This window comes from Zingiber officinale, chromosome 7B (assembly GCF_018446385.1).
Source record: "Zingiber officinale cultivar Zhangliang chromosome 7B, Zo_v1.1, whole genome shotgun sequence".
In the NCBI taxonomy this organism is placed as follows: Eukaryota; Viridiplantae; Streptophyta; class Magnoliopsida; order Zingiberales; family Zingiberaceae; genus Zingiber; species Zingiber officinale.
In genome coordinates, this window is record NC_055999.1 from 119,770,371 (window position 1) to 119,797,570 (window position 27,200).

The window sequence follows — 27,200 nt, forward strand, 5'->3', positions numbered from 1 at the left end:
TTTTTTATCAGTCCTTGGAGAATAAAAATTACAACGCCTACAATTTGAGAAACAATTCTTTTAAAAAAATATTATGCCTTGTTGACTGTTTCGTACACAGTAATCTGAATTATAATTAGTTATTTCCTTATTACAGAAGTATGGTTTGGTCAATCATCTTTCTTCTAGGCATTCGCATATTAAACCTCTACCTTAGTCTTTGTTTAGTTGTGCAAACCTGGTGGTTGCCAAATTTTATTCTTTTTCCCATTTTGTTTTATTAAAACTAAATTTACAGAAACTAGTGAGATTTTCTTCTCCTTCTTGGCTTCTCAGATACAATGTTATGAATGGCAGTCAGCTTGCATTAAATAATTTACATTGTATACAGATTTATCACTACACTGTTTGTTCACTAGTTCTTAACATTTTCTGCTCTAATGATTTTTAGGATTCAATTTTCTGATCCAGTTGCTGTAAGGCATGCCTTGGGGCTTATTTCTGATATAGCTACAAAAGATCCTTACTCTGTTGCTATGGCTCTTGGTCAGTTTATGTCTCATATGATCTATAACATCTACGTTGGTGATTTCACAAAATATAGCTTTTTTTCTTGTGCAGTTCTTTGAAAAGGTTGACTAGTGTGATATGTCTATTAACTTTAATTGACTTTTTCCTTGTTTATAGTACCAATATATAGACCGGTAAGTACAATATTTATCTACTAACTTATTTTCTCTTTCTGTGCAGAAAAACACATTGAGCATGGAGGTGCACTTCTATCTCTTTCTTATCTTTGCTATGTATTTCTAAATTATGCCATCACATCATTTTCAATTCCATTAATTATGATGTATCAGTAAACACTAGTGTTGCCCATGTTTTGGTATTCTTTTTTCCTTTTAGATAGTTGAGTGTGGAACTTGAAATTGGGCTTCTAAAAAAATCTAGAATTCTTTCTTACTTGAATTCATTTATCCAACACCTTCTTGTGATGCGTTGTGCAATCGTATGGATGAAAGATGTTATTGGGATTGTCTATTTAGTTTTTCATATTATCTAATAAGAATCTGTTGTTGGATGAGTAGGTGCCTTGCATGACATACTTCATTTGCATGACGTTCTTGCTCGGGTTTCCCTTGCTAGGTTGTGTCATACAATATCTAGAGCCCGTGCACTTCATGGTATGCATATTCATCAACACTATATGCAATATTTTTCTTTCTTATTTGTTTACTCCAGTTAAATGCCTTGTTTAATCATCTGTATCCAGAGAGGCCTGATATAACGTCTCAATTCAGCTCACTTCTTTATCAATTGCTTCTGGATCCCAGCGATAGAGTTTGTTTTGAGGCAATACTATGTGTTTTGGGAAAATTTGACAATACAGAGAGGTAACAGTTAAACTTATAATAAAATGGATAGTGAAATCTATCATTGTTGAGTTATCGTTCTCTTGTATAATCATAAATTCCCTTCATACTTTCTATGTTATAGAACTGAAGAGCGTGCAGCGGGATGGATTCGATTGACCAGAGAAGTTCTTAAGTTGCCTGATGCACCTTCAGTTAAACTAAAAGATTCAGACAATCCTACAGCAAAAGCGAATATTGAGAAACCTTCTAAAGCAAAGCGTCCTCAACCTCTTATAAAACTTTCCATGAGGAGGTCTACATGTTTTTTCTTTTTTCATCTCTATATTTTTCCTGTTATTTTGAATGCTACAGGTATGGAATTCTAACATTCTCTTGTTAAGATACTCAGATTAGAAAGTTCTTTCCGGAGTTTCTCTCGACCAGTGCTTCATGCTGCTGCAAGAGTGGTTCAGGAAATGGGAAAAAGCAGAGCAGCTGCATTTGCATTAGGTGTATATGATGTTGATGAAGGAATGAGGCTTGATCCAGTTGATTCAGAGCTTAATAGTGGTTCACACTCTGAGGGTAGTTTATATATAATTGTTCACACATCAAATAGATGAAGAATATTTATTTTATTCCTTGAATCATACATTTTTGTCAAAGCTGAATTACTGTTCCAGAATGTTGATTCTTTACTTCTTTTATTTTTTACTCGTGCCAAGGCTGTTTTGTGACTATATAAAGATTAAGAATAATAAACTCTGACAATGACTATTCTCAGAAGACAACCATAGCTCTGCATATATTATAGCATATAAATCTTGAGGATGAGGAACTAAAAGAGATAAGAATGAAACTTATAAGAAGGATTGTGCTTACCTTCACTTTATGTTAGGCCTTAAGTCTTCCATCTTTTGCTTTTGAAGAGGCTAGGAGGAGAATTGGGGAAAGGAAAGGGTCACATATTGGACGATGGCAATTCTATTAGTGGGTTTACGAGTCTACTGTTGATGGACTAGGACACAGTTGGGTGGTGAGAGAGGGGAAGAGAAGAGGGAGAAGATGCAGAGGATGAGGAAAGACGGAGAATTGCCCCTTTTTTACCATATAAGCAATGCCTTAATAATCTTTGCATTAGCTAGATATCATGATTTCCATGGGGATCATGAAGAAGGTGTACTTTTCTTGCATGTTAATTGAAAATGTTTAATTGTTTATGTATGGAGTCTATGGACCAAAGTAGTCTCTTAGACCATACTTTGTTGTATTTAGTTTTGTTCTTATTCAGCTTGGCAGAATTGCATCATTCATTTAGTGTTACATGTTGCCTCTTAGTCTAGAAAGTGAATTCTCCTTGTTTAAGTATGTGATATTATTATTACAGTTGATGATACCACAAGAATCATATGTTTGAAAATTTATCTTCATCAACACTTTCTTAAAAAAGGAGATTGGAGAGTTTATGTATTTTCAGGATATTATGGATATTAAGGTTGTCTGGTCAGGAGAAGACATCTATGAACTTTGTATGCTCATAAAGGCCAGTCTATTAGGTGTTAGATCCAGTGAAACTTCTCTATACATCTGAATGTCAACTCTTACATACTATGTACTGTCATAATATCTCAACTCGTGCGTATTATTAACTCTAACCTTCATTATCATTGTCATCTGGTAATTTTTGTCAGTCTAAAATCTCCAAATTAAAATTTTATTTAAACATTTACCCACCAATTCATCATTGTCAAAAAATTGCTAACAATCTTGTCTTCCAGGGACCCGTAAGGCAACACCCGTGTCAAATGGTACAGGCAGTGTAGATACTATTGCAAGTTTGTTAGCATCACTAATGGAAGTTGTGCGTACAACTGTGGCATGCGAATGTGTTTATGTTCGTGCCATGGTAATTAAAGCTCTAATATGGATGCAAAACCCGCACGAATCTCTGGAGGAATTGCAATCTATCATTGCATGTGAGCTGTCTGACCCAGCCTGGCCTTCTGCATTATTAAATGATATCTTGCTTACTTTACATGCTCGGTTTAAGGTACCTTTTTCTTCTCTCCATTACTTGTGCTTGTTTGCGTTTTTTTGGGAATCGCTTACATTGTACACTTCATTTGCAAGCTTTAAGTTTCACAATATAATAGTAACCTTACAATGAAATTTCACTATGCAATACCTGAAAATTTTTATTAGTTTGATAAAATGCCAGTTCTTTATGCGCCATATTGCCTAGGCTTGTTTTGCTTCACTTGCACAGAAGTTGATTATTCAACACTTTGTTGTCTTTAGTAATTTAGTGTCATTACATATTCATCTAACCCGTCTTGATCCTGCTGCATTCTATTGTGCCGCGATGGATAAGAATAGGATATGTATCCGCTGTAAATCACCATGTCTCTGCTTCTCATGATGACAAAGGTGGATAATTGATTTCCCAACTCAGCTTACCCCATTGCTATCCTTCCCCAATGCTTCCATCATGGCACACACACCAAGTGCCAACCGTCAACCTAGCTAGTAGTTGAGAAAGTCAGTGCAACTGTGTCTACATTCTCAAGACAGGACAACTCACTGGTGGTAGTTAATTTCCTCAGGCATATTGAGTTGGGTTATTCAACATGATTCTCTCTGGAAATCCATATTCCTCAGGCATAATATTTCTTTGAATGTCATTGTCCTTTTTAACAGGTCAATTCATGACTTCATGACATTAAGATTGTAGGACGTAACAACAGAAAGTGATGTTATGTTATGATTTTCGAAATTAGAATTTCAGAAAACTAGCACTACAATCCTAAATTTCCTTAAAATGATAAGAGGTTAAGAGGAACTTAGTTTAAGTGTTTAACCACCCTACACAAAACTCAAGGATGGGAAAAGATCCATAAGCCAGCTCCAAAATCATCCTCATATGTTGTCTCACAATGTTTTGGCATGCTTCAACATAATCTGATGTTGAATATCTGATCTTCTTGTGTTATATTATGAGATGCTAGCTTTTTACCTTGATTTTGGTTTGACCTACCAGGCAACTCCAGATATGGCAGTCACACTCCTTGAAATTGCTAGAATTTTTGCAACCAAAGTACCTGGGAAAATTGATGCTGATGTTCTGCAACTTCTCTGGAAAGTATGTTCGTGTTATGGCTCATAAGAATTAGTCTTTTGCATTCAACATTAATATGATTCTTACTTTCAACTGATTGGGGTTTTAGCTTATAAAGGCATATGAGATTCCATTTAATTTGTCTGCATGAGTGTTTTAGATGTTACAAAATGGCATGTGATCATTTGTTTTTGTTTGTTATGATAAGTACTTGTTATCAAAAGTAGATTTAACACATGGCTAACTTGAAGAAAGGTTATTACACTTAAACTACACACCACCCTTATACTTGCATTTTGGAAGATAGTAAGCACTACTATCTGACTTATGTTTCAGCTACTCAGGATTAAACCTGCAATAATACTCCATTGTTAACATTTAATAATGATGAGAATAGTTAAGTTCCATAGACTCAGTTAAATTGTGTCTGCCTTTGTTCAGGTTATTGAGAGTTAATTCCAAGTATCAAACTGGTGGAGACTATTCCTAACTGTGGTGTATCTGATTTTTTTTATTCAATCCAAATGACTAATATTAAACTAGGATGTAGGTGATAGTATATTGATTAATTCAGAAAGTTATCTACTGTCAAATGTGCTGTTCAGGTTACTGTCAAGCTGATTGTCATGCTTGTATCCCAGCATTCAGGGTAGTTTAGTGATTTTCTTTTTGTTCAGGATCTAATATGATTTGCCACACTCCAAATTCTTCTTCTCAATGCATCCAATAATTTTGGACACTTTGTACTATCTAGTTCATAGGGTATCACACAAATGTAAACTGTGTAGCATGTTCCTTAGTTTCTTACATCTAAAACTACCTGACCTCACATAGCTGAGACAAACAGTTCAATGATGTTGATAAGTTTCTGGCTTGTAAGCATTATATATGTACTTAATCTTTTTGCTGCCTTTTGACCTTGTTTTGATCCTTTTTTTCCCCTTTGTTAGACATGTCTTGTTGGAGCTGGTCCAGAAGGGAAGCATACTGCATTGGAAGCGGTAACTATTGTTCTTGACCTTCCACCACCTCAACCTGGAACCATGTCAGGACTTGCATCTATTGATAGAGTGTCTGCGTCAGATCCGAAGTCTGCTTTGGCATTGCAGAGATTAGTGCAGGCTGCGGTAAGGATATAAATATTACAGATTTATGCAATTTAATGTGTATCTTTGGAAATTAAGTGAGTTTTAATGCTGTTGTTACTATGCAACCTACATAAGTAGGCTTCAAATCAACTTCTATTGAGCACGATGAGTGATGACCATCTCTTTTTAGATCTTGGATTTTATGAAAACCAACTAACTAGGTTGACCACCCTATATATGTCCATACCTGTGTGCTTGTCCTGTACACATCATTGCTCTTTGTTGGAGTAGGCAAATTGGGTGCTATATGCATTTACTATGAAATCTAGATTTTATGTTTTGATAATTATCAATGCAGGTGTGGTTTTTGGGTGAAAATGCAAATTATGCTGCTTCTGAATATGCTTGGGAGTCAGCAACACCTCCTGGCACTGCACTTATGATGTTAGATGCTGATAAAATGGTGGCAGCTGCAAGTTCTAGAAATCCTACACTTGCTGGGGCTTTGACACGGCTTCAAAGGTGTGCCTTTAGTGGAAGCTGGGAGGTACCTTTTGACTTTTGACTATTATACATATTAAGATTTTTTAAAAGATTCTTCTCTCCATTACCAATGAGCACTTAACATTGTCTTGTTTTCATGTGAATCTTGCTCATTGATGATGCACAGGTTCGGATAATTGCTGCTCAAGCCTTAATCACTATTGCAATCAGATCTGGAGAGCCTTATCGACTACAGATATATGAATTCTTGCATGCTTTATCTCTAGGTGGTGTTCAATCTCTGTTTTCACAATCACAACTTAGTAATGGGGAAGATCAAGGTGCTAGTGGTATTGGTATTGGGTCTTTAATTAGTCCTATGCTAAAAGTACTTGATGAGATGTACAGGGCACAAGATGATTTAATCAGGTAACTTATGACAAACTTATTACAAGCGAAGAAGTTAGAATGTTTATTTTATGTTGATCTATGCTTGTTTCCTTTGATTTCTAGAGATATGCGGAACCATGACAACAACAAACAAGAATGGACAGATGACGAACTAAAGAAACTTTACGAGACTCATGAGAGACTTCTTGATTTGGTTTCATTGTTCTGCTTTGTCCCAAGGGGAAAGTATCTTCCTATTGGTCCTACCAGGTAACTCTGACTTGCATCTTTTGGTCATCGTAAAGCACACTTGTATTTGCATAGTGCGGAGTTTATGTTCATACCCAATCCGTTATATCATACTAATTACATGTCATGTCCTCGGCCCTCATGTGAAATGTGGATGCAGAATGCTAATTTCTTGTGGAGTGGGAGATCTGTATCAAGTGTCTAGTTGGTTGAACTTTTCATTCATTGCTTCCATATTGTGTTCTTGTTGGGTTTAACAATGTGGCAATTGATGCTTTGGATATTGTGAAGACCCATTTCTTCCTTGTTGGCGGCCACGTATTTGTTAAATTAGGTGCTACAGAAAATTATTATAATGACGATGCATATAGTTCTAAACACATTACATTGAGTGGTGGTTAAACGAGAATAAATACACACCACTATACTTGATTAGTCATCTGTGCTGAAAAACAACAAACTAGTGGTTGTTTGGGGGTCAGGGCCACTACAACACTAGCTCCTGACTAGCTGTGGGAGCAGGTAGAGGACCATCATGACAATGATTATGCGACTGATAATGCTATTCAAGTAAGCATAATGCAGAACTATATGGCAAAAGTGCAATATCAATTTTGGTTGTAACTAACGCAAATAAGAAGATCTAGCATACCTTTTTCACATATTGTAGTAGTTGTCTCCAGCTAATTCCCTTCTTGTTGCTTGTAAGGTCGTAAAACAGCCAAAGAATTGCCAAATCTGTTCAATTTGGCTGAGTTGAACTAATTTCACCATCTTTGACCAATTCCCTTCAAGATTGAGAGAAGAAAATTGCTTACAATCATCTTGCAATGCCCATCAAAACCATAAAAAAAAAGGGCATATGATTTCGTTGAGTTTTTATTGTGGATCAATTGAGATATAAAATCTCATCTGCCAACAAGTATTCAAGTTCTATACTTTATTTCTAGTGAAGCCACGAGCTAAAATCCTCAGTTAAGGATGTCGCCTTTTTATTCATCATTGCAGTTGAAGGCTTGGGTGTAATTATTTTTCTGCATGCAGTTGCAATTTGTATTTCCATTTACTTTTAAGCTTGATATCCGGCTTCAGTATGTGAATGAGTGTCCAGGTTTACTTGCGTTAGCTATGAACAGATTTAATCATCTATCAACTTATTATTTCTTGGCTTTTGATATGCAGTGACAAACTCATTGACATATACCGTGACCGACATAACATTAGTGCATCTTCTGGTTTGAATGATCCAGCTGTAACAACAGGGATATCTGATTTGGTGTATGAATCTAAACAAGTTGATGTAAAGCCATCTAATGCTATTGATCCTGAATTGGCAATGGCTTGGGCAGCAGGTTTAGATGATGGTATGTGGGAAAATAATGCACCAGCAATGGAGAAGGTAAGATGTGTACTTCTACAATGCCGGTCTCTTTTAGTGATGATGTTTCCATAATTTTAAACAATCATAAATACAATTTGCTCAAATGTAGAAGATATGGCTACTTTCAACTGTGACTGCAGATCATACTGTTGCTCAGCTTACATAGCTACATATTTCCGGTTTTTTTATAATCTTTGCTTAATTGCTGAAGCCATGGAGGGTGTAATATGTTGTTGCTAGGTAAATGAATTTCTTGCGGGTGCTGGAACTGATGCTCCGGATGTTGAGGAGGAAGAGAATTTAACTTCTCGGCCATCAGTGACATATGACGACCTATGGGCTAAGTCTATTCTTGAAACTTATGAAGCTGAGGTACTATAACCATCAATATAATTATTAATTGTGTTTGTGGTCTTTATATTATAGCATTTATTCCAGGGAGATGATGCAAGATCGTCAGGGTCATCGTCTCCTGAATCAACTGGCTCTGTGGAAACTTCTATATCATCCCATTTTGGTGGTTCGAACTATCCGTCATTGTTCAGTTCACGTCCATCAGGCTATGGGATTTCACAAACTTCAGTATGTATCTTTAATTTGCTGAAGAAATAGCCTACGTAATTGCCTTAGATTATTCATATCATTTGACATGAGTTTATGGATCATTTCTTCTGACTGAAGTAGCTTTTTCTCTTTAATTTTTATGATTCAAGTGGAACTAAAGTAATAAGCATTTTTTTTAATCTGGACCCATTATCAGGAAAACAGGTCAGGAACCAATGTGAGGCGGTTCAACAACACATCTACTGGTGGTGCAGGTTTCGAGGGAATTGGATCTCCGGTTAGCCTGCTGCTTTCTACAAAGCATGTTGTTGTTTTCATTATCTGGATTATACAGCTCTCATGTTCCAGTTTGCATATTTAGGTTAAGGAAGAACCACCATCGTACTCATCTACGCTTCAGAGATATGAGTCCTTCGAAAATCCTTTAGCAGGGGCTGGTGCACGGAGTTTTGTCTCACAGGATGATCACACAAGTACACAAAATCCACAATTTGGGAAAGCCTTATATGACTTCACCGCAGGTGGTGATGATGAGGTACTTTGTGGTTTTTATGTTAATTGCTATTCTTTTTTCAACTGATTGCTACTTAGATCTCGTGCCTCGACCGGCAGTGATGAATGAGATTCTTTTTTGCTTTCCTATCATTTTCTTCTAAACAATGGTGAGACCATGGGCATCTTCTATTTCTCTAGGATGCATTTAGGAAAGAGAAATGATATTCTTAAGGAAAACTCTCAAGGAAAACTCTTAAGGATAGACACATAAATGATGGGACCCACAAAAAGTGAAATGGCGGGTCCCATCATTTATGTGTCTATCCTTAAGAGTTTTCCTTGAAAATTTTCCTTGAGTGTATCAAAACTCTTTAGGAAATAGCTATTATATTCCCTAGGAATTCTCATGCAATAAGTATTCTTTTATTTCATTGCAAAAATAAAATTGGAATCCTAATTTACATGTAATTATGAGTTTCTATTTGTAAAAAATAGTTAATTTTTTACTCTATTACAATATTCTTGTTTTATTCAATCTTCCAAAAATGTATTATTATGGATGAGCAAGCAGATTGGACGACTTGATCAAGCTGCACAAGTTGAATTGACTAGTGTTGTCATTATGAGGTCTGGGGTTCGAATCTCGGCGAAAGCCGAGGTAAATGTCTCCCTTATGTGCTAGTAACTATTCTAAAGGCTAGTAGCTGCCCGTGATTTATCTCCTCCGTGTTGGCCCTGGGACGGGTTGGCGGAGGTGCTGGGGACGAGCGTATTCGCCTTTTGCCACCACAAGTTGAATTGACTAGATTCAATTGGGTCACCAAGTCTAGTCAGTTGCCCAACCTAACATGTATGACTGATAAAGCTTGTACCAAATGGTTGGTCTCGTCAAGGGGTAAGTGGGGTCAGATTGGATGAGCTAGGTGGGTTGGTTTGACTAGATGAGTTTAAGGCATAACGAGTAGACTGAATGGGCTAATTGGATCAAGTAGATCTGACATACCGAATGGTTGGTCGCCTCAACGGTCAGTTAGATTGGATGGGCTAGGTAGGGTGGTTTTGATTGGATGAGTTAAGGCATGACGAGCAAATTAGATAGGCTAATTGGATCAAGTGGAACCCACTAGATCAGGCTAGTATGACCGGAAGGGCCAATCAAGCTAAGTGAGTCGATTGAACAAGTTGAACAGGTTAGACCAAGCAAACAAGCGAGCTGATCAGGCTGAGCAAGTAAATCAATCAGGTTGCTCAGGCAAGGCAAAGAAAGTCTAGCTACAAATATAGGTTGTTCAAGGTTGGAGCGGAAACAACCGAGCTGATCAGGCCCCTTTTGGGTCGGATAGATCGGCCACATCAAATTCTATAACTCTTCCAAATTTTATCATTGTGAGTAATATTCCTTTTCTATTCCCAGCCAAATGAACTAATGTGAAAACAAATTCAGAGATATTTGTCAATTTTGATGACCAAATGCATACAAATTTCCTGACAATCTGCCATGATATATTCTATTTGAGTCTCTAATCTGGATATCATGCCTTCAGTTAAGCTTAACAGCTGGAGAGGAGGTGGAAATTGATTACGAAGTCGACGGTTGGTACTATGTAAGTCTCCTTGACAGAAACCTGTCTTCGATGTATCATAACTCGAACCTAATTCCTTATCTTATTATCCATGTTCAGGTGAAGAAAAAACGACCTGGAAGAGATGGGAGAATGGGCGGACTGGTTCCAGTTCTCTACATCAGTTCATCTTGATGTATCCGATAAGACACAATCTGTTCAGCCTTCAAAATTTCTCTTCTCCCATTTGAGAAAAACTGCAGATCATTTTTTTGGGCTCCATTTCGTTCTTCCATACCTGGTACCACATTTGTGATGAAAGAACCCCAGCAGAGATCCATTTTGGCTCCCGCATTGTTGGCCTGCCTGCCTGCCCGCCCGTTTCTGGATTTCCATTCCTGGTATGAGCTCTATTCGATGTTGTATCCAAATACATGTGTTTGTTCATTTTTCATATTTCATTCTCATTGTTTTCGTATGGCTGTTTTTCACCATTAGGTCATGTAATTTTACCGATCGCGTTTGTTTATTGCCTTTGAATTCTATGATGCAGTCTTTGTAAGAGTAACGCAAGGTTTTCCCTTTTTTTTGTTCTTGACCATTAATTAGTCAGTCGTCTACAACTCTACATCCATTCTACTCGAATCCAATGGTTTGAGGGGTCTCCCAAGCAATCATGAAGACTCCCCTCATTGTAGTTTTGTTCCCATGTGGTACGGCAATGTTTTTCCTTCAAAGACTGTCCAGAAAATGTGCTGGGTGATTATTTTTCGACTGAATACAAGTAGAACCACGAACCACAAACCAGTTGCAGGGCAAAATTCTTACAAGTAAATAACGCTTAATTTTCCGAATAAAAAAATGTCTCAGTGAAGACGGTAGTTGTGCTATTTTATTAAATAAACTCGATGCTTATTTTCATTCAGTGGGTTCATATGCCCACCCAGCTGCCCGCGTGCGCGCCTTAGTGGGGTAGCCCGCACGCGGGCCGCAGCTGGGGGTGGGCAGCGTAACAGCACTGTCATGGGCATATTGAGATACAACCACCGTGAAAAGAACTAAAGGGCATTTTTGTATGAATAACCTGCGCCTTACAAATACTACTATTTATCCCGCGTGATGGGATCCCGCGCGATGGGGTTACGATGGCATCGACTTGTATGCAAATATGAAAGTAAATAATAATAAAAAAAGTGAAATATTAAAATGATGATTTGTTAATTCTTTTTTAGATATTACAATTTTAAATATAAAATCTATGGTATGTAAGCACTCTATTGCAAAAATTTTTCATTTAAATTTTTTTATTGTTCTTAATACTATAATTTAACTCTTAAATGGTAAAGTCAAAATTTGAATGGCATAATCAAGAATTTAAAAAGCATAACTTAATTTATTATATTTTTTTTATATTTCTGATTATACCAATTAAATTTTATTTTTCAAGTTTAGACATTGAATTATAATATTAAATATAGAAAAAAATTTAAAACGAAATTTTTTTAATGTGTTTATATGGTGTGTGACTTAAAAGAGGTGATATATCAAAACTATATATTAAATCTTAAAAGCATCCAAATACCTTCTGACCTCTCACAGATTCTATTAATTTTACCCTTGATTATTAATCTTATTATTTACTGAAAAAATAACACCGATGCCTAGCAGTAGCAGATGAAGTGATATAGCATTTTGGGAGAAACAAAAAATATATAAATTACAAAGCAGAGTGAAATTTTCCAAACGACTTGTCCCTGACCGTTATTTTTAACTTATCTAATACAAAATGTTATATTATCGGCAAATTTCTAATTATTACACACTGAAATAATAGAGTTCAACGATTTCAGGAAATAAAAGGAGATAAATGTGGCAATAAATTAACACGAACAATGAATATATTTGTATAGCAGGTTTTTCACTAACAATCACATCTGCCACTAAGTATTCCTCAATTTCCAGTGTAGAATCCGAAAGGTGAGCAATTAAGAGATAATGAGGTGTCCTTTCTTGCAACATCAAAAGGGCACTTGGCTTACAAAAACCTTTGATACCTGTTAATTGCAACAAAAGGGGAGAGTTTATAGTGTCTGTTTCCTTTAAAAAAAAAACAAACTTGGTTTTCCCTTTTTTTTCAAAAAAAAATCTAAAATTTTTCTTAAACAACATTTTTTTTCCATCGATCACACAAAAGGTGCTTCAGGTTCAAAAAAATAAAATAAAATAAAAAATGAAGAACCAAAATTCAGAACAAACGCATTGCAATGTACATTGATTTGGCGATAAAAGTTCTAAAAAAAACAAGCTATTTGTTTTTCTCTAACAATTCTTAATTATTACTTATCCATGCCTAAGGAACACCAGAGCCAATGGGGGCATGAGACATGCAAGCTGGACCTGGAGCAAATCAAATAAATTGAACGAACCATCGTCTATCAATTATAGTGAAACTATATCATTGTGAATATTCCTTATCTATGTCTTTCACTTATTCCTGTAAACCAAACGAAACCTATGAATGTATGAGAATGATCTCATCTATCCTTTTCTTTTCCCTCCTAGCTTTCCACCCATGTCCTTATCTATTTTGTACTGCAAACTAAGTGCAAGATAAATGAATTCTCGTACTAGAATAAGTTCACCAACTGTTTTAAGCAATCACTCAACCACATCGCCTAAATTGAAGGATAATAAGATGCCTTAGGAGATGTGAATTATCGACTTAAGTAGACAAGTAGTTGGTGTTGGATGTGCATCTGAAAAAAGAGTGAGGAAGTTACCACCATGTAGTGATTACCTGCTCCAGTGTCAAGAACATTATCACATTCCAGGATCCAAGCCGGGCAAAATTTGGAATGAATCCTTTATAAAAAGCTAGAGGTCCCTGCAAATAGATAATGTCTTTCTCAATGATAGATAAATGAATGGATGTAACAGACAAGTTGACTCGCAATGCTACTATAGAAGGAATTTAAATAGATAGTATCATTGGACTTTTGTTCAGAAGATCAAAAGATGCGAAGGAAAAAAACACAACTGCGTATGTTCATGATCTTCCATCGAAATTTCAACCATTTGTGTCTCTCTCTAATACCTCTAGCCAACCTATTAGAGGAGCAAAAAATGCATAAATTTGTGCAGACAAGATCAGCAAGTATGACAGCGATATGATTAAACACTAAGATTTTGTTTGTTTAGTATTTGAGTTCGTGAAAAATCATGGCTAATAAAAAAAATTCTTGGCCGATAAAAATGTGGGTATTTTGGGGAGAAAATGACCATGAGCCCTAAGTCATCGTTTCCTCCTCTGTACATCAAAACAACAAATACCTTTTCTATTTAAAAATTACTTACGCCAAACAAATGCATATCTGCAGATTTGATGTTCTTGTTTAGGTTCATGAAGTTAGACAAAGTCTTCTTATTTCTAATTATTCAATTTTCATTAACTCTAATATTATCCAAGGAGACAGAACATTTATGAGGTGAGATTTTTTAATTTGTAGATGATTAAATTCCAAGTTAAAGCATGTTATGAGAATATAAACCAAAATAAAAGATCCCGAATTATTTTCTTTTTTGTTGGAATATAATGTTCTCTATCAAACCAATAAGATTTCAATTTGAGGAGATCGTGAAATTTATCACCTAAACCCTTACTGTACTAAGCACGTTGGAAAGCAGAAAACACAAGAAGGATTTATAAATTACTTCATTTTTAAGTGTCTTGATGAAGCAATCGAGTGTGTTTTTATAGGATGGATCCCCCATCATTCTCGACTTGACCTGCAGAGAGGAAATTCAACTGATAATTTAGAAGGACTATAAATATATTAATGCAAGTTAGGAAAGGGTGGTACTATTTCGACCTAGTTGCTCATGATATGAAAGAATACAGCAATCCAAAAAAGTAACTAATTTGTGTTCAGAATCAAAATATTGAACAATATAAGCAATTGTGCACACCATAAATGGAGAATGGTCGCAACTTTTATTCAGACTAGCAAAGGAGATAGTATCAAAACATTGAAACTAGCAGCTAGATATTCATTGTGGCCGTTTCATTTTTTGAGATTAGTCTACTACCTGTCAAATATGACCTTAGGAGGGAACATGGTCAGAGGAAGTCACGTTGGATGATATTTGGTCTAGTCTAGAATTTAGATCATTTCAAGTGTCTATTCAAACTGGAACTAATCGGCGGCAGAAATCAACATGTAAGGATGAGATGATTGTCAATTTCCCCAAGTTACTTGGAGGTATCATTCAAATTGTTCTAAAATGATGAACATTGGGATGAGGTGAGCAATTATGATGGCCAAGTGGAGTTTGGTTTAAATGGTTTTGTCTCGAGGGTTAAGTGGGGTTAAAAGTATGTTATATCTCTAAGTGAGATTAAAGAGTGTCTCAGCTAGGGATAACTTTGTAGCTTTACACAGTGTATAAGACTGTCGTTGCAGTTTCTCGCCTTTTATAGAATCAGCAGGGAGTCTTCATCCAATGGTCTTCTACCATGTCCTTTGACCATTGGAGGTCCAATTGTTTTCTGTTGTTTTAATTTTGTTCCATCTAAACTTGTGTTGCCTTAGAATCGACAATATGTTGATTCCTCAAATCAGCTCCTATCCACATGGTCCATTCCCTGCTTGGCACACATTTCTTCATCTAATAATTCATTTTACTTGGTGGATGTTTTACCCACATTATATGGCAATGGGATTACCATTAAGATAAAGATGGCTAAACTGTAGAGGATCATCTTAAATAGACTTTCTGCTTTGCTTCCCATTAGCAATGTATGTAGCAAAAATATAAGATTAAAGGCCAAAAAAGTAATTTAACGATTAATGCTTTAGGTTTATACTAATAAGCAGCAAAATGCAGTAAACCACACATGTGCTTGCTCAGATAAAACAAATGAAGAATAATAAATCCCGAGATAAAATAGTCATACCTACAAGTAGAAACCGACCAACTGTCGGAGTTCGCAAAAAACTTGCATGTGAAGTGGGAAAGGAGAGAGCCAGCTAATCAGCTGTCACCACTCTTGTTTGGAGAAATAAGAGAGACTGTTGATCAGACTTTCACTTAGGGCTAGTCAGTACAGCAAAGATGTTAGCAATTTGAGTGCAAGGAGAGTAAATCCAAATTCAAAGTAGTTTTCTCCATCATCCATATACAGCACATGCTTACACACCTTCTATGTATGCTTCTAATCCTTACCTCATGTCTGCATTTATAGCCGGCACATTTAGTGGAAACTTGGAATCCATTTCCAGTAATAATTGTGCAAAAAGGCGGGTCCCGCCGCCCAGCGGCCCCCTAGGCCTGGCCCCACAGGGATCCTAGGAGGAGGTAAATCAGCGGTGAATGCTGGCCCGGATAAAGCGTGGTGTCTCCGGAATTTAACACAGCCGGCCCAGATTATTCATCCAGTGCGCGTCCGTGGACCTTCGACCCTACAACTCATTGTGCAAGGATGTCACGCCTTAACCGGTTGATCCAGCCCGCGGGGGCCCATTTCCAGTAATAATGCTTGTAGGCACAATGACGATCAGAGAGTTTGGACATTTTTGTTTCAACTATCATCAAATCCTACCTTCAACATCTGTTTAGTCAAGGCTTAACTCAGTAAGGTTGAAACCTTCATTAAGGTCAATGTTGTTAGGCTAGAGCAATCTCATCTACATTCTCAACATTTTCAAACCTACACGTGTTCACACAGCTCCTTAGGTAGCTCCGTACGGAAATGGTTTGTGTATTCACTGCACCAAGAAGGGAGTTAGAGGGCCGAAGGCTACTCACCAAATCCAACGGTGTTGTGTGGTGACAAGAATGCAGAGTTAAAAATTTGATTTGGTTAGAGAGGTGAAGCATCCTGAATCCTCAAATTGCTAATTGCACAGACCTATCTTTGTAGCTTTATCTGCTCACTTAGGTTGTGTGGTGTCATATAACTCTATGCTGCATTCCCATAACTTGTATAGGGTCATACAAATTGATCCACCTCTTAGTCTCTCCTCTAAAGAATGTCAGGACCATAGAATAGAGAATAATCATCAAAAGAAGTTGAGTGCTTCCCATAATATGTAATCCAACCATATTCTGTTTATTTATTATATCTTAACAAAAAATATGTATTATAAAGTAATTTAAGAAGATTTTAGAAACAATCATTCCATATTTCACAGTGAAAACTACATCAATCAATCTAAAAACGAGTAGAATAGAAAAATATACCACGTCAACAGGAGAACCAACACAAACAGCAAAAAACCCAGCAGCCAAACCAGCTAAAAGATGGGTGAAAATGTCATCTGAAAATCCAGGGATTCTCAAGATCATCTGCGTCCAAAGGAGGGTGAATCATAGATTTAAACAACTAAAGGCATGATGAAGGGGTAGAAATAGATGGTGAACTGAATTTTGACCTGTTTTATTTGATCATAGCTGGCTAATTCAGCAGCATTAACAATAGCATTTCGTACAATATTAGGACCAACACCAGTCCACAGAGCCCCAAGTCCTTCCTAGTTTGTAGTTGGTGAGAATCATTAATTGCATAAGTTTTTTGATACTACCTCTAAATACTTAATTCTACCTGTTTGATTATTTTGACATAAGCATCCAATGCTCCTAAATAACGCCTTGGTACACCAGGTGGAAGTTTCCCTTCGACTTGGAGGCGTACTTTTACAAGATCAGTTGGATTTGCAATGGTGATTCCCAGAGCACCTAATTGAGTTGTAACAATTAGGCAAACATGTGAAAGCAATCAACGGTAGCAATAGTCTATCATAGAGAACATAATCAGTCACCACAGTTATCAAACATTTAACAAATCAATAGTTCATCTCAGTTGCACTGGTCCTAGAAACTAACCAGTTGTAAGACCAGCAAGAATTTTCTTGAACAAAGGAATATCTCCAACAAAACTATCACCAACATAAAAGGCTTTCACCTGAAAGACAGAAAAGGGTTTTGTTAGTATTTTCCATAGTGGTGATAAGGTTTGAAAAAATCAAGTATAAAACAGGGATTTAAACTTACAGGTTCATACAACCCAATCCTCAACCCACCGAAAATGCATTGACGATGAAGCCCGGGCACCAGGCCTTTCCATAATGCTACTAAACCTTCCTCACTAAGTATTGTTATTACAGTCCCTAACATTCCCCTATATCTAGAAGTACTCATTGCATCCCCTGATGATGCTTTCTTCTGTAGTTGAAGCCTGACTTTTGCAGTATCCAAAGGAAGCGTGGAAATCTACATAAATAAAATACATATTACATGATGAAATCAGTATTATTGCACGCTGAAATAGCCAAAAAAAAAAAAAACGCTAGCAAGGCACAAGTTCTGACTGTATCATTTGCTGAAATTTCATAAGTTCTACAAATTCGTTTAATAGATTACTAAACAAACCACTCACTAAAGAATGCTGTTTCACAGATTGGTAAAAGTGAAAAAAAATAATAATAAATAAAAGAAAAATAAAAGAGTAAGCTAGCTATAAATAATCTAGCTGACAGTATCGAAGCAGATTTCGACTTTGAAATCAAGGAGCTGAAATCACTTATTAGCAAAATAGACATTAGCCAGACACAAGTTGGGACTGTAGCGTTTGCTGAAGTTTATGTCGTTCTACAGATCCGTCTGACGGATTATCAAGCAAATCACTCGATAAAGAGTGCTGTTTCCCAGATTGAGTAAAAAAATGGAAATAAAACTAAACTAACGAAAAATTATCCTGACTTCATCCCAGCGGACGCTAAGATCTGGCATCAATGTATTTTAAGAATTAGAAAAACTAATACCAAAACAATTCAGAATGGAAGTAGATTTAGACCTTAAACTGCTCTACTCCCTCAGTAACAAGCACTCTTGTCCGTTGACTTAATTCGCTGCAGGTAGCGAGGCTAACGGTGTCAACGACACATCAATCACTCTATCATCGCATTGCGACATGAACGGGTAGGAAAGGAAGCAAAACTAGGATGCGATGGCGAAAACAAAGTAAACCTACCTCGGCGACGCAGGCGGCAATGGCGCTGCTGGCCAGTCTGCCGGCGAACGAGATCTCGGTCCTCTCCGCCATCGCGAACCGAGATCCGCTACTGGCGAAGGGGGGATCAGAAAGAGAGAGTTAACGACGAGGATTGGGGATCTCAAAGAAGCGAAGCGAAGGAATCGGCGGCGACTACTTGCTCTCCCTCCTTCCGGGCAGAGGCGATTAAAAAGGGCCACTTCCGCACCGGATCGCAGGTAGTTCCGATGTCGATCGTAGTCGCATCGCGTTCGAATACACCGACATTAATAATTATCAATTCTTGACCATACGAGCCACGTGTCGGCGAACGAAAAGTATAGTTCACCTGTTTTTTCACACCGTCTCTTGGAATTTTAAAAATATCAAAGTTTATCATTTTTATTTACAAATTAAGGAGAAAAAAAATTAGAAGGGTGTCTTTTTTTTTCAATAAAGGGCGTCTCATTTTAATTTATCTGCTCATCTCATAAATGACATAATTATCCTAATTTCGTAATATTTTTATTATTATAATCTCCACCCTATATTTTTCATCCGAACTAGGATTGCATTGCAGCAGCGATAAGACAATAACTAATACACAATTATAATAATTATAGTCTCTTAGCTATTACATAATTAGTTATTATGATTTAATAGCTGACACCAACTGAATTGTCACATAAACTATGTAATAGTTACAGTTTTATATTTGTTATAATTGAACTGTCATACTATTATAGTAGTTATAGTTTCTTAATTGCTATATAATTATAGTAACTAAAATTTTATAGATGTTGAATCTATATTATTAATTAAGATGGGATATGCAACTTGATTTTTCTATATATTTTATATCTAAATAAACTCATCATCAGTAAAATTCTAAAAATAAAAAATAAAAAATTTATACATAAAATCAAAAGGTTGGATTCAAGTAATAATAATTATAAAATCATAATTGCTATAATATACTTAGTATGATTTTATAAGTTGATATAATGTACCAATCAAGTTAAGAATTATAGGAAGGATTTATATAAAAGATAATAATATTGATTAGTATTGGAGGATAATTAAATAATTACACAGCTAAATAGTGGTGGGAGAAGACATTTTTTTTATTAAAAAAACAAAATGGACGTTTTTTTTAATGATTTGGAAGGGAAAAAACGCCTTCTTAATTTTTTTTTCCCTCAAATTCAGACACGACACTTATTTTTTAAAATATATAAATATATCTCGTACAAGTTATAAATTTTAAAATATCAAAATTATGATTTTTTAAAAATATATTAAAAACCAATGTGATATAAATATTCTCATAATTTTTTTAAAAAAATATTACACCAGTTATAATGTAATCGGATTATATATTAATATTAATTATTTTATTTGGTATCATTATAAAGTTAGAATGTAATATAATCTAACTTATAAAAGATAATAAATTTTTATAATATTGATTATAAAGTTAATACTATATAATCGGATTATATTAAGAAATTACAGTTTAACTAAAAGTTAAATATTAAATATACTTCTAGTCTTTTTTTGACATCAATCGATCACCAATGTCGCTTTCGTCATCGGGCACCGCCGCTGGTAGCCACCACGGTCCATCATCGCCTGGTACAGGCGGCGGCCACCACCTTCAAGTGCTGCCGTCAGCCATCGCCTAGCACCGTCGCCTACTGTCACCACTTGAGCACCTCCATCAGTCATCGCGGGGCATTGTTAGTCATCGCCGTTGGCTACTACCGCCACCACCCGCCAGTCTTCGGGGACTGTTGACCACCGTTGCAAGTCACCGACGTCGCTATCGTCGGCCACCACCGGCTGCCACCTCCAACTCTGGTAGAGGTGCGACGGTTACTGTTTTTGATTATCACTTTCGATAGAAAAACATAAAATATTTTTATCATTTTATAATAATATAAATTATTCTTATAAAAAAAGATATAATTAAATATTATAAATATTATTACATTACCAACTATAATAATATAATTAAAATTATATTATATTACATTAGCATTTACGTCTAACCAAATGTAACCATAAATGTAATAACTAAATTGTAAATTCATCTAGTGGTGGCCCACATCTGTGTTCACCCATTCCACGGACGGGTCTCAAGTTGGTCACGTCTTTGGGTTCTCAAAACTTTACCAACCCATGTCATCCAATCAAATTCGTCCTCGCCCAACAACCGATTACACCACTCCCCTTTTCTCCATGACACTTGATTTTCTCCGCACGCGGGCGGGCGATATAGGAAACAGGAAGTTTAAATTGGGAGTAGTTATAACAACCACTCTTTAGTTCATAAACCGCGTGAAATGAGTCCCTTCGGATTGTGTTAATGGTTATCACATGAAATGTTATTATCAATGAAGTCGAATGTCAATAAAGTCGAAATAAATATCTTTTTTATATTAGTCGTTTATAATTTATTTTTTTCTATTAGTTGGGATAAATTGACGGAAACATTGGACAAACGTATTCGTCTTAAATGATTAAAAAAAAAATACCGCGTCCGTATGTCTAAGGATAATTGACAGGACGTTGGGACAAGCTAATCTTATAAACCACGTGAAATGAGTGGTCGGTGGACTTGATAACCAGGGCCCACGACGGAATTGGAGAGAAATTGGAGACGTGTCATAAGTCAGTGGTTCGCTTACTCCGTCCATGCCCTTGCCAGACAGCCAATCGAATCTCGCGTGGCATCGACGCCTTCCTCAATCGCGACCTCCGGTCGCTTTCCCTTCCCTTTTCGTCGGATTCATAGCCACCGGCCGCGGAGAAACGACGAGAGATTTCGGTTTGTTCCTTCTGTCACGAGAGATTCAACAGCTGATCCGTCGGTGGTGGACCTAGAGTAGTTGGATCGAGAAAAAAAGGGGGGAAGAGATGGCTTTCAATTTCACCGGCACGCAGCAGAAATGCAAGGCCTGTGACAAGACTGTCTACCTCGTGGATCAGCTCACCGCCGACGGAATCGTCTTCCATAAGTCCTGCTTCAAGTGCAATCATTGCAAAGGAACCCTCACGGTATCGTTGTTCGCCTCCCTGCGTAGTTTTTTTTTTTTTGCTGTTCTGGGGGGTTTCGAACTTCGTTTTTTTTTATAATACTCAAAGTAGAGAGTTTGATCAAGATGGGTACTTCCAATTGTACAGAATAATTTGGAAGATTAGGATTTCAGGTCAATGGTCGATGCTGTAGAGTTGATATTCGAGTTATTCCTGCATAGCAACTATTCAATATGCTATTTTCAGATCATGATAAAAGGATAGCGATTTTGCCTCCATCCATTAACTGAGGTCATGCAATCCAATAGTCGATTGCTTTCTAAATCTGCTGCTCTGAAATGTTGGTTTGTCTATTGTTTATTTGGTATGGCTAAGCACGAACCACAAGACAGAATAAGTCGGGAGCGATTTATTGATTGATGGTATATAGTTAGCAAGATTACTATTGAACTGAGAGCACAAAGCCTGCGCTTTGAATCTTTACCATCAGGATAAATTCTTGCATAGTTTAGAACCCCAAGGACAAAAGGCGAGATTTTTCTCAGAAACCTGTTTCTAGTTTATGCCACTAGTAGGAAGAAATTGTAGCATGATTGCATCATCTACAACCGATTGAATGTTGAGGTTCTGGTGATGGGAAGGCCCGCAATGTTATAGTTCCATTGGGTTTCAACTTTCAATGTCCTTAATTTTGATAGTATCTTGCTGGGAATGATAATTGACCACTGTCAACTTGAGAATTTTACATGTTTGGGTTAATCATGTTGTTTGAGATGGGGCTTTCTATCTTAAACAATGAGAAGTAACCATTCATCCTTCTTTACTATCGAAAGCAGAAGGGAATTGTAGAAATAACTTTTTACCACACAGAAAAGAAAAGGAAAGCTTCTCTGCTCTTCACCTTTTGTTCTAAAAGCATTAGTTAATATGATAAAAATTCATTTAATTTATTTGAACATTATAAAGTTTTTGATGACCATGATAAAATTAAGTTAGGAAAATAGTAGTTTTTTTTCTAATTCCTTTCTTTTTCTTCTCAGCTAAGTACATATTCATCCATGGAAGGTGTTTTGTATTGCAAGCCTCACTTTGAACAACTCTTCAAGGAATCTGGCAACTTCCACAAGAATTTTCAGTCATGTGAGGCTTCATTACCATTAAGAATAATCTGATGTGACTTTCTCATAATATCTTGACTAGTAGTCGTCTAAAATTTCCCCCTGTTTTTCAGCTGCAAAATCTGCTGATAAAGCTCCAGAACTGGTTAGTAAAGATCTGCTAAATACTGATTTCTTCAGTGCTTATTTTAAACCACTCATCCTTTGTTGTATCAACTAGATTGTAACACCTCCCTATAATTGATTAAATTTGTGTTGTGAAATTTTTTCAACCAGAAGCCACAAGCAGTTTATGTTGTGAAAATCACACATTTACTTCGTATTAACTTTGAAATTCCGAGTCGAATATTTTAAACTTCGAAGGGTTGAAAAATATATTGTCTAACCCTAAATTTTATCTTCAGCTCACTTGCAGATTAGTTTGCAGCAGATTCTATATCATCTTTTCGCAGTTATATTACTTTGTGAAAATCACAATTTTATCTCATCTTTAGCTTCGAGATATTCCAAGTTGAACATTCCAAACTTTTAGGTGTCTGAGATGTAGTTTTTTAGCCCTAAATTTTACTACAAGAAGATTCGGAAACTACCTTATGGCGCTTTTGTCATTTTTTAAACAAAAACAAGCCATTTATAACTACGGAAATCACAAATATATTCCATACTTTACTATCTCAAGTTGATCATTTTAGACTCTCCAGTGTCTAACTTGTTTATCATATCTGCTATCCAGACTAGATCTCCTAGCAAAGCTGCCGGTATGTTTTCAGGAACACAGGAGAAATGTGCTACCTGTGGTAAAACAGCATATCCTCTCGAAAAGGTCGGACCGTCTTATGAACTGCTATTATTTTCAATCTAAATTGATAGAGTCAACCCTTAAAATAGAGTCAAAATATATATATAAAAAACTCTAGATTAATTTCAGTGTTTTGGTCCTGATGATGATCATGGCATGAACTTCTTCAGGTTAGTGTTGAAGGCCAAGCCTACCACAAGTCCTGCTTCAAGTGCTCTCATGGAGGCTGCTCAATCACCCCTTCCAATTATGCTGCCCTTGAAGGGATTCTCTACTGCAAACACCATTTCTCCCAACTTTTCAAGGAAACAGGAAGCTATAACCACCTCACTAAGTCTGCTTCGATCAAGCACGCCGCCGCCGCCGTGACTGCTCCTAATCTGTAGCCATATTTGCTTCTTTTAGTTATGTGGAGCAAAACTAACTTAGGAGCAACTGCTCCTGTGCTTAATTTTCCCCTTAGATTTTTCTCAAGATTCATGTTCTCTTAAAATGTTTGTGTTCAGTGTGGAAAATGGGAAATGATTTCAGATGTGAATTATATGTTAGTTTGTTGTGTTTAAAGTTAATCTACACTTATGATACAATATTGCTTGACAATTGAGTCGGCGCAATGGATCGAGTGATCAGGTGAGCTTGAGAGATTATGAATGATTGTGTTCGATTTGAATTGTACCTGATATTGTGAGTATCCGGTTGGCTCAGGAAAGTAGGATGCACCTATATTGTGGCAAAAGGTGAAACGCTCGCCTTCAGTGTCCTCATCGTACCCGATCCAAGATCATCACGGGGGAGGTAAATTGTAGCATCCGAGCGGGCATGTGACAGACAGGGTATAATACGAGGATAGGAGATTTATTCTCCAGCTGCCCCGAGGATCGACCCTGCCGCCTAAAGTGAAACGCTTGCCCTCAGTGCCCTCGCTGTACCCGACACAAGATCATCACGGGGGAGATAAATCGCAGCATCCAAGTGGGCATGTGACAGACAGAATGTAATACGAGGATAGAGGATTTATTCCCCAACTGTCCCGAGGATCGACTCTGTTGTCTCATTGTGACAAGTTTTGCCACATATGACATACCAATCCGGATGCACCTACATGGTCCCACCTCCCGAGTTGTTGAGTCAGTTGATCCGACATCCGACCTGTCAAGTCATTGAATTGTCGAGTCATTAGACCGAGCTTTTCTAAACCATTCGAGCTCTTTTAGTCTAGATCGACCAACCACAAAGCAGATTCAGTCTAGATCGACCAGCCACAAAGCAGATTCTTGCAAGTTTGTAGACTATGAGAACATATTTTTTTTTAAAATTCAGTTCGATCTACAATTTAATGTCTAAAAATTTAATTCAGCTCAAAAATTCAATTTAACATAATAAGAAATTTTAAAATTAAATCCCAACTAAATTGACTGATTTTTTTAAAAAAAATAAATTTCTGAATAAATCAAATTTATTTTTTAAATTTGATCGGTTTCACTTAACTGCTGCTCACTGCCAGTGGATTGTCACCGCCGGTTCAAGTCGGTTTAAATGTAAAAAAAAAACCGCGAATAAGAGGGAGGGAAACGTATTGCATTTTCCCGCCAAATACCTCCCACGCCTATTTAGCATTTCGTGGGCACCTCCCTAACCCTAAACCAGGAGCCCAGCATCGACAGCCTCGTGTAAGAAGCAGCCGACCGAAGGAGGGAGAAGAGGCGAGGGGAAGTGGAGAGGTCAAGATGTTGGAGCTCCGGTTGGTGCAAGGAAGCCTGCTGAAAAAGGTGCTGGAAGCCATCAAGGAGCTGGTCACCGATGCCAACTTCGACTGCTCCGCCACCGGCTTTTCGCTCCAGGCCATGGACTCAAGTCACGTCGCCCTCGTCGCCCTCCTACTCCGATCCGAGGGCTTCGAGCATTACCGCTGCGATCGCAACCTCTCCATGGGGATGAACCTCGGCAACGTCTCCAAGATGCTACGGTGCGCCGGCTCCGACGACATCATCACCATCAAGGCCGACGACGGCAGCGACACAGTAACCTTCATGTTCGAAAGCCCAAGTACGAAGATCCACTACCCTTTCTGATCCCCTTCTAATCGCTTCTAATCTGTGTTTGTTTTCACTCTGCGGTTCTTCAATCACATTGTGTCCTCCAAGTGTTTGAGAAAATGTGCGATTTACAAATGCGAATCCATTCTTTTTCATTTTTTTGTCAGTGATTTCTTTGATCTGCTGCTTATAGTCTTGCGTTTTGCAAATATATGCAACTTAACAGTGGATTAGTTTCAATCTATTTCCAATGTCTGTGATTCCTTTGATCTTCATTTTATAGTTTTAGAATATTTTTTCTCCCTCAAATGTTTAACATGCCCAACTAAAAAAGATGATGCTGTTCCTTAAGATATCACTCTTGCACGTGTTCGTCTTAGTTTTGCCACGATCAAACTGTGCCCTCCAAGTGTTTGAGATTATGCGTGACTTATATCAGATGATTTAATTACTCTGTTCATCTTGTTCCTGATTCTGATTAGATCAAGACAAAATTGCTGATTTTGAAATGAAGCTGATGGACATAGACAGTGAACACCTTGGCATTCCAGATGCTGAGTACCAAGCCATCGTGAGGATGCCTTCTGGGGAATTTGCAAGGATTTGCAAAGACCTGAGCAGCATAGGAGACACTGGTAAATCATAATCTTAGTTTGATTGAATCCATCAAGAATTCATTTGTGCTTTTCTGCTGATTTCTTGTGGTTTGGATCTTGGCAGTGATCATTTCAGTGACCAAGGAAGGAGTCAAGTTCTCAACTGCTGGAGACATTGGAACTGCCAACATTGTTTGCAGGCAAAACAAGACAGTAGATAAGGTACTTCCAGAAAATGAAACTGATGATGATTGATTAGTTTAGGGTTTAGGAACAAAATAACCATGGATTTCATAGTGCATTTAGGTTCAATATGTGGTGCAATGAATATGCTGTGAACTCATACCTTTCTCTTATAAATGCTTGTAACAATATTTCACACCTGTCTTTGTCTCCTGAAGCCGGAAGAAGCCACTGTCATAGAAATGCAAGAGCCTGTGTCGTTAACTTTTGCGCTGAGGTACCTGAACTCTTTCACCAAGGCAACACCGCTCTCTGAGACTGTAAGCATCAGCCTATCATCCGATCTGCCTGTTGTGGTTGAGTATAAAATTGCAGACATGGGATATGTAAGGTATTATCTTGCACCAAAGATTGAAGAGGAAGAGGACATGAAGCCATAAAACCTTCCTACTACCTTTGGCTCATGCTTTAGTGTTTATATGAAAAAGCTCCTATTTCTAATGTAAGATTCTGTGTATGGACTTGAATTATTATTCACTCTGCTACTTTCAGTAGGGGTTCATTTTGTTAAGGTTCAGTTTGGAACTTGAGAAAGTGGTCTTGATTCAATTGTAGTTGACTTTTAATCAGTTAATGATTTTAGCATTGTAAAACTGATCTGAGTCTGTGCCACCCAACACTATGTTTGAGTTGGGACAATGACTATTTTAACTGTTAGTGTATCCACTCAACACCCTTC

General features: G+C 37.1%; 4 protein-coding genes across 6 annotated transcripts in view; 3 read left to right on the forward strand and 1 right to left on the reverse strand.

Moving 5' to 3' along the window:
* LOC122007308 overlaps window positions 1–11,206 on the forward strand; it is a 20,733-nt gene extending 9,527 nt beyond the window's left edge. The window contains exons 8-26 of the mRNA XM_042563150.1: window positions 431–525; window positions 730–750; window positions 1,068–1,163; window positions 1,253–1,373; window positions 1,477–1,647; window positions 1,744–1,919; window positions 3,113–3,384; window positions 4,372–4,473; window positions 5,400–5,576; window positions 5,896–6,084; window positions 6,208–6,449; window positions 6,534–6,680; window positions 7,842–8,058; window positions 8,281–8,412; window positions 8,479–8,622; window positions 8,801–8,881; window positions 8,966–9,139; window positions 10,644–10,703; window positions 10,782–11,206. Coding sequence (XP_042419084.1) covers window positions 431–525; window positions 730–750; window positions 1,068–1,163; window positions 1,253–1,373; window positions 1,477–1,647; window positions 1,744–1,919; window positions 3,113–3,384; window positions 4,372–4,473; window positions 5,400–5,576; window positions 5,896–6,084; window positions 6,208–6,449; window positions 6,534–6,680; window positions 7,842–8,058; window positions 8,281–8,412; window positions 8,479–8,622; window positions 8,801–8,881; window positions 8,966–9,139; window positions 10,644–10,703; window positions 10,782–10,856 — 2,692 coding nt within the window. The 3' untranslated portion in view covers window positions 10,857–11,206. The remainder of the gene's footprint in view (window positions 1–430; window positions 526–729; window positions 751–1,067; window positions 1,164–1,252; window positions 1,374–1,476; window positions 1,648–1,743; window positions 1,920–3,112; window positions 3,385–4,371; window positions 4,474–5,399; window positions 5,577–5,895; window positions 6,085–6,207; window positions 6,450–6,533; window positions 6,681–7,841; window positions 8,059–8,280; window positions 8,413–8,478; window positions 8,623–8,800; window positions 8,882–8,965; window positions 9,140–10,643; window positions 10,704–10,781) is intronic.
* A 1,216-nt stretch (window positions 11,207–12,422) lies between these two features.
* LOC122007309 (mitochondrial uncoupling protein 1-like) lies at window positions 12,423–18,966 on the reverse strand. Of its 3 annotated transcripts, XM_042563151.1 has the most exons (9): window positions 18,691–18,966; window positions 17,712–17,930; window positions 17,544–17,622; window positions 17,263–17,396; window positions 17,093–17,191; window positions 16,902–17,006; window positions 14,373–14,447; window positions 13,459–13,545; window positions 12,423–12,715 (listed from the first exon to the last, which is right to left on the reverse strand). In XM_042563151.1, exons 1-9 carry the CDS (start codon window positions 18,760–18,762, stop codon window positions 12,680–12,682), a joined length of 906 nt encoding a protein of 301 aa, XP_042419085.1. In that variant the 5' UTR covers window positions 18,763–18,966; the 3' UTR covers window positions 12,423–12,679. The 3 variants fall into 3 exon arrangements, 1 of the variants encoding a protein (XP_042419085.1); XR_006118881.1 differs by lacking the exons at window positions 12,423–12,715; window positions 13,459–13,545 and adding an exon at window positions 15,616–15,730 and having other exon boundaries at window positions 14,392–14,447; XR_006118882.1 differs by lacking the exons at window positions 12,423–12,715; window positions 13,459–13,545 and adding an exon at window positions 15,616–15,755 and having other exon boundaries at window positions 14,392–14,447.
* A 2,413-nt stretch (window positions 18,967–21,379) lies between these two features.
* Window positions 21,380–24,230, forward strand: LOC122007310 (LIM domain-containing protein WLIM2b-like). Its single transcript, XM_042563152.1, has 5 exons — window positions 21,380–21,750; window positions 22,770–22,869; window positions 22,961–22,992; window positions 23,581–23,670; window positions 23,817–24,230. The coding sequence occupies exons 1-5, from the start codon at window positions 21,610–21,612 to the stop codon at window positions 24,030–24,032; spliced, it is 579 nt and encodes a 192-aa protein (XP_042419086.1). The 5' UTR covers window positions 21,380–21,609; the 3' UTR covers window positions 24,033–24,230.
* A 986-nt stretch (window positions 24,231–25,216) lies between these two features.
* Window positions 25,217–27,114, forward strand: LOC122007313 (proliferating cell nuclear antigen-like). The gene is made up of 4 exons (XM_042563161.1): window positions 25,217–25,692; window positions 26,165–26,317; window positions 26,403–26,500; window positions 26,680–27,114. Exons 1-4 carry the CDS (start codon window positions 25,374–25,376, stop codon window positions 26,899–26,901), a joined length of 792 nt encoding a protein of 263 aa, XP_042419095.1. The 5' UTR covers window positions 25,217–25,373; the 3' UTR covers window positions 26,902–27,114.
* The last annotated feature ends 86 nt before the right edge of the window (window positions 27,115–27,200 follow it).

Excerpts from the sequence above, each read along its gene's own strand:
- LOC122007309 (XM_042563151.1), bottom strand. The coding sequence starts at position 18,762 with ATGGCGGAGAGGACCGAGATCTCGTTCGCCGGCAGACTGGCCAGCAGC. Across the intron at positions 14,448-16,901 it reads TTGGTTCTCCTGTTGACGTG|GTCAAGTCGAGAATGATGGG; the intron begins GTATATTTTTCT and ends TCCTCTCTGCAG. Across the intron at positions 12,716-13,458 it reads TGTTCTTGACACTGGAGCAG|GTATCAAAGGTTTTTGTAAG; the intron begins GTAATCACTACA and ends TGCAATTAACAG.
- LOC122007310 (XM_042563152.1), top strand. The coding sequence starts at position 21,610 with ATGGCTTTCAATTTCACCGGCACGCAGCAGAAATGCAAGGCCTGTGAC. Across the intron at positions 22,993-23,580 it reads CTGATAAAGCTCCAGAACTG|ACTAGATCTCCTAGCAAAGC; the intron begins GTTAGTAAAGAT and ends TCTGCTATCCAG. Across the intron at positions 23,671-23,816 it reads CAGCATATCCTCTCGAAAAG|GTTAGTGTTGAAGGCCAAGC; the intron begins GTCGGACCGTCT and ends GAACTTCTTCAG.
- LOC122007313 (XM_042563161.1), top strand. The coding sequence starts at position 25,374 with ATGTTGGAGCTCCGGTTGGTGCAAGGAAGCCTGCTGAAAAAGGTGCTG. Across the intron at positions 26,318-26,402 it reads GAGCAGCATAGGAGACACTG|TGATCATTTCAGTGACCAAG; the intron begins GTAAATCATAAT and ends GGATCTTGGCAG. Across the intron at positions 26,501-26,679 it reads AAAACAAGACAGTAGATAAG|CCGGAAGAAGCCACTGTCAT; the intron begins GTACTTCCAGAA and ends TGTCTCCTGAAG.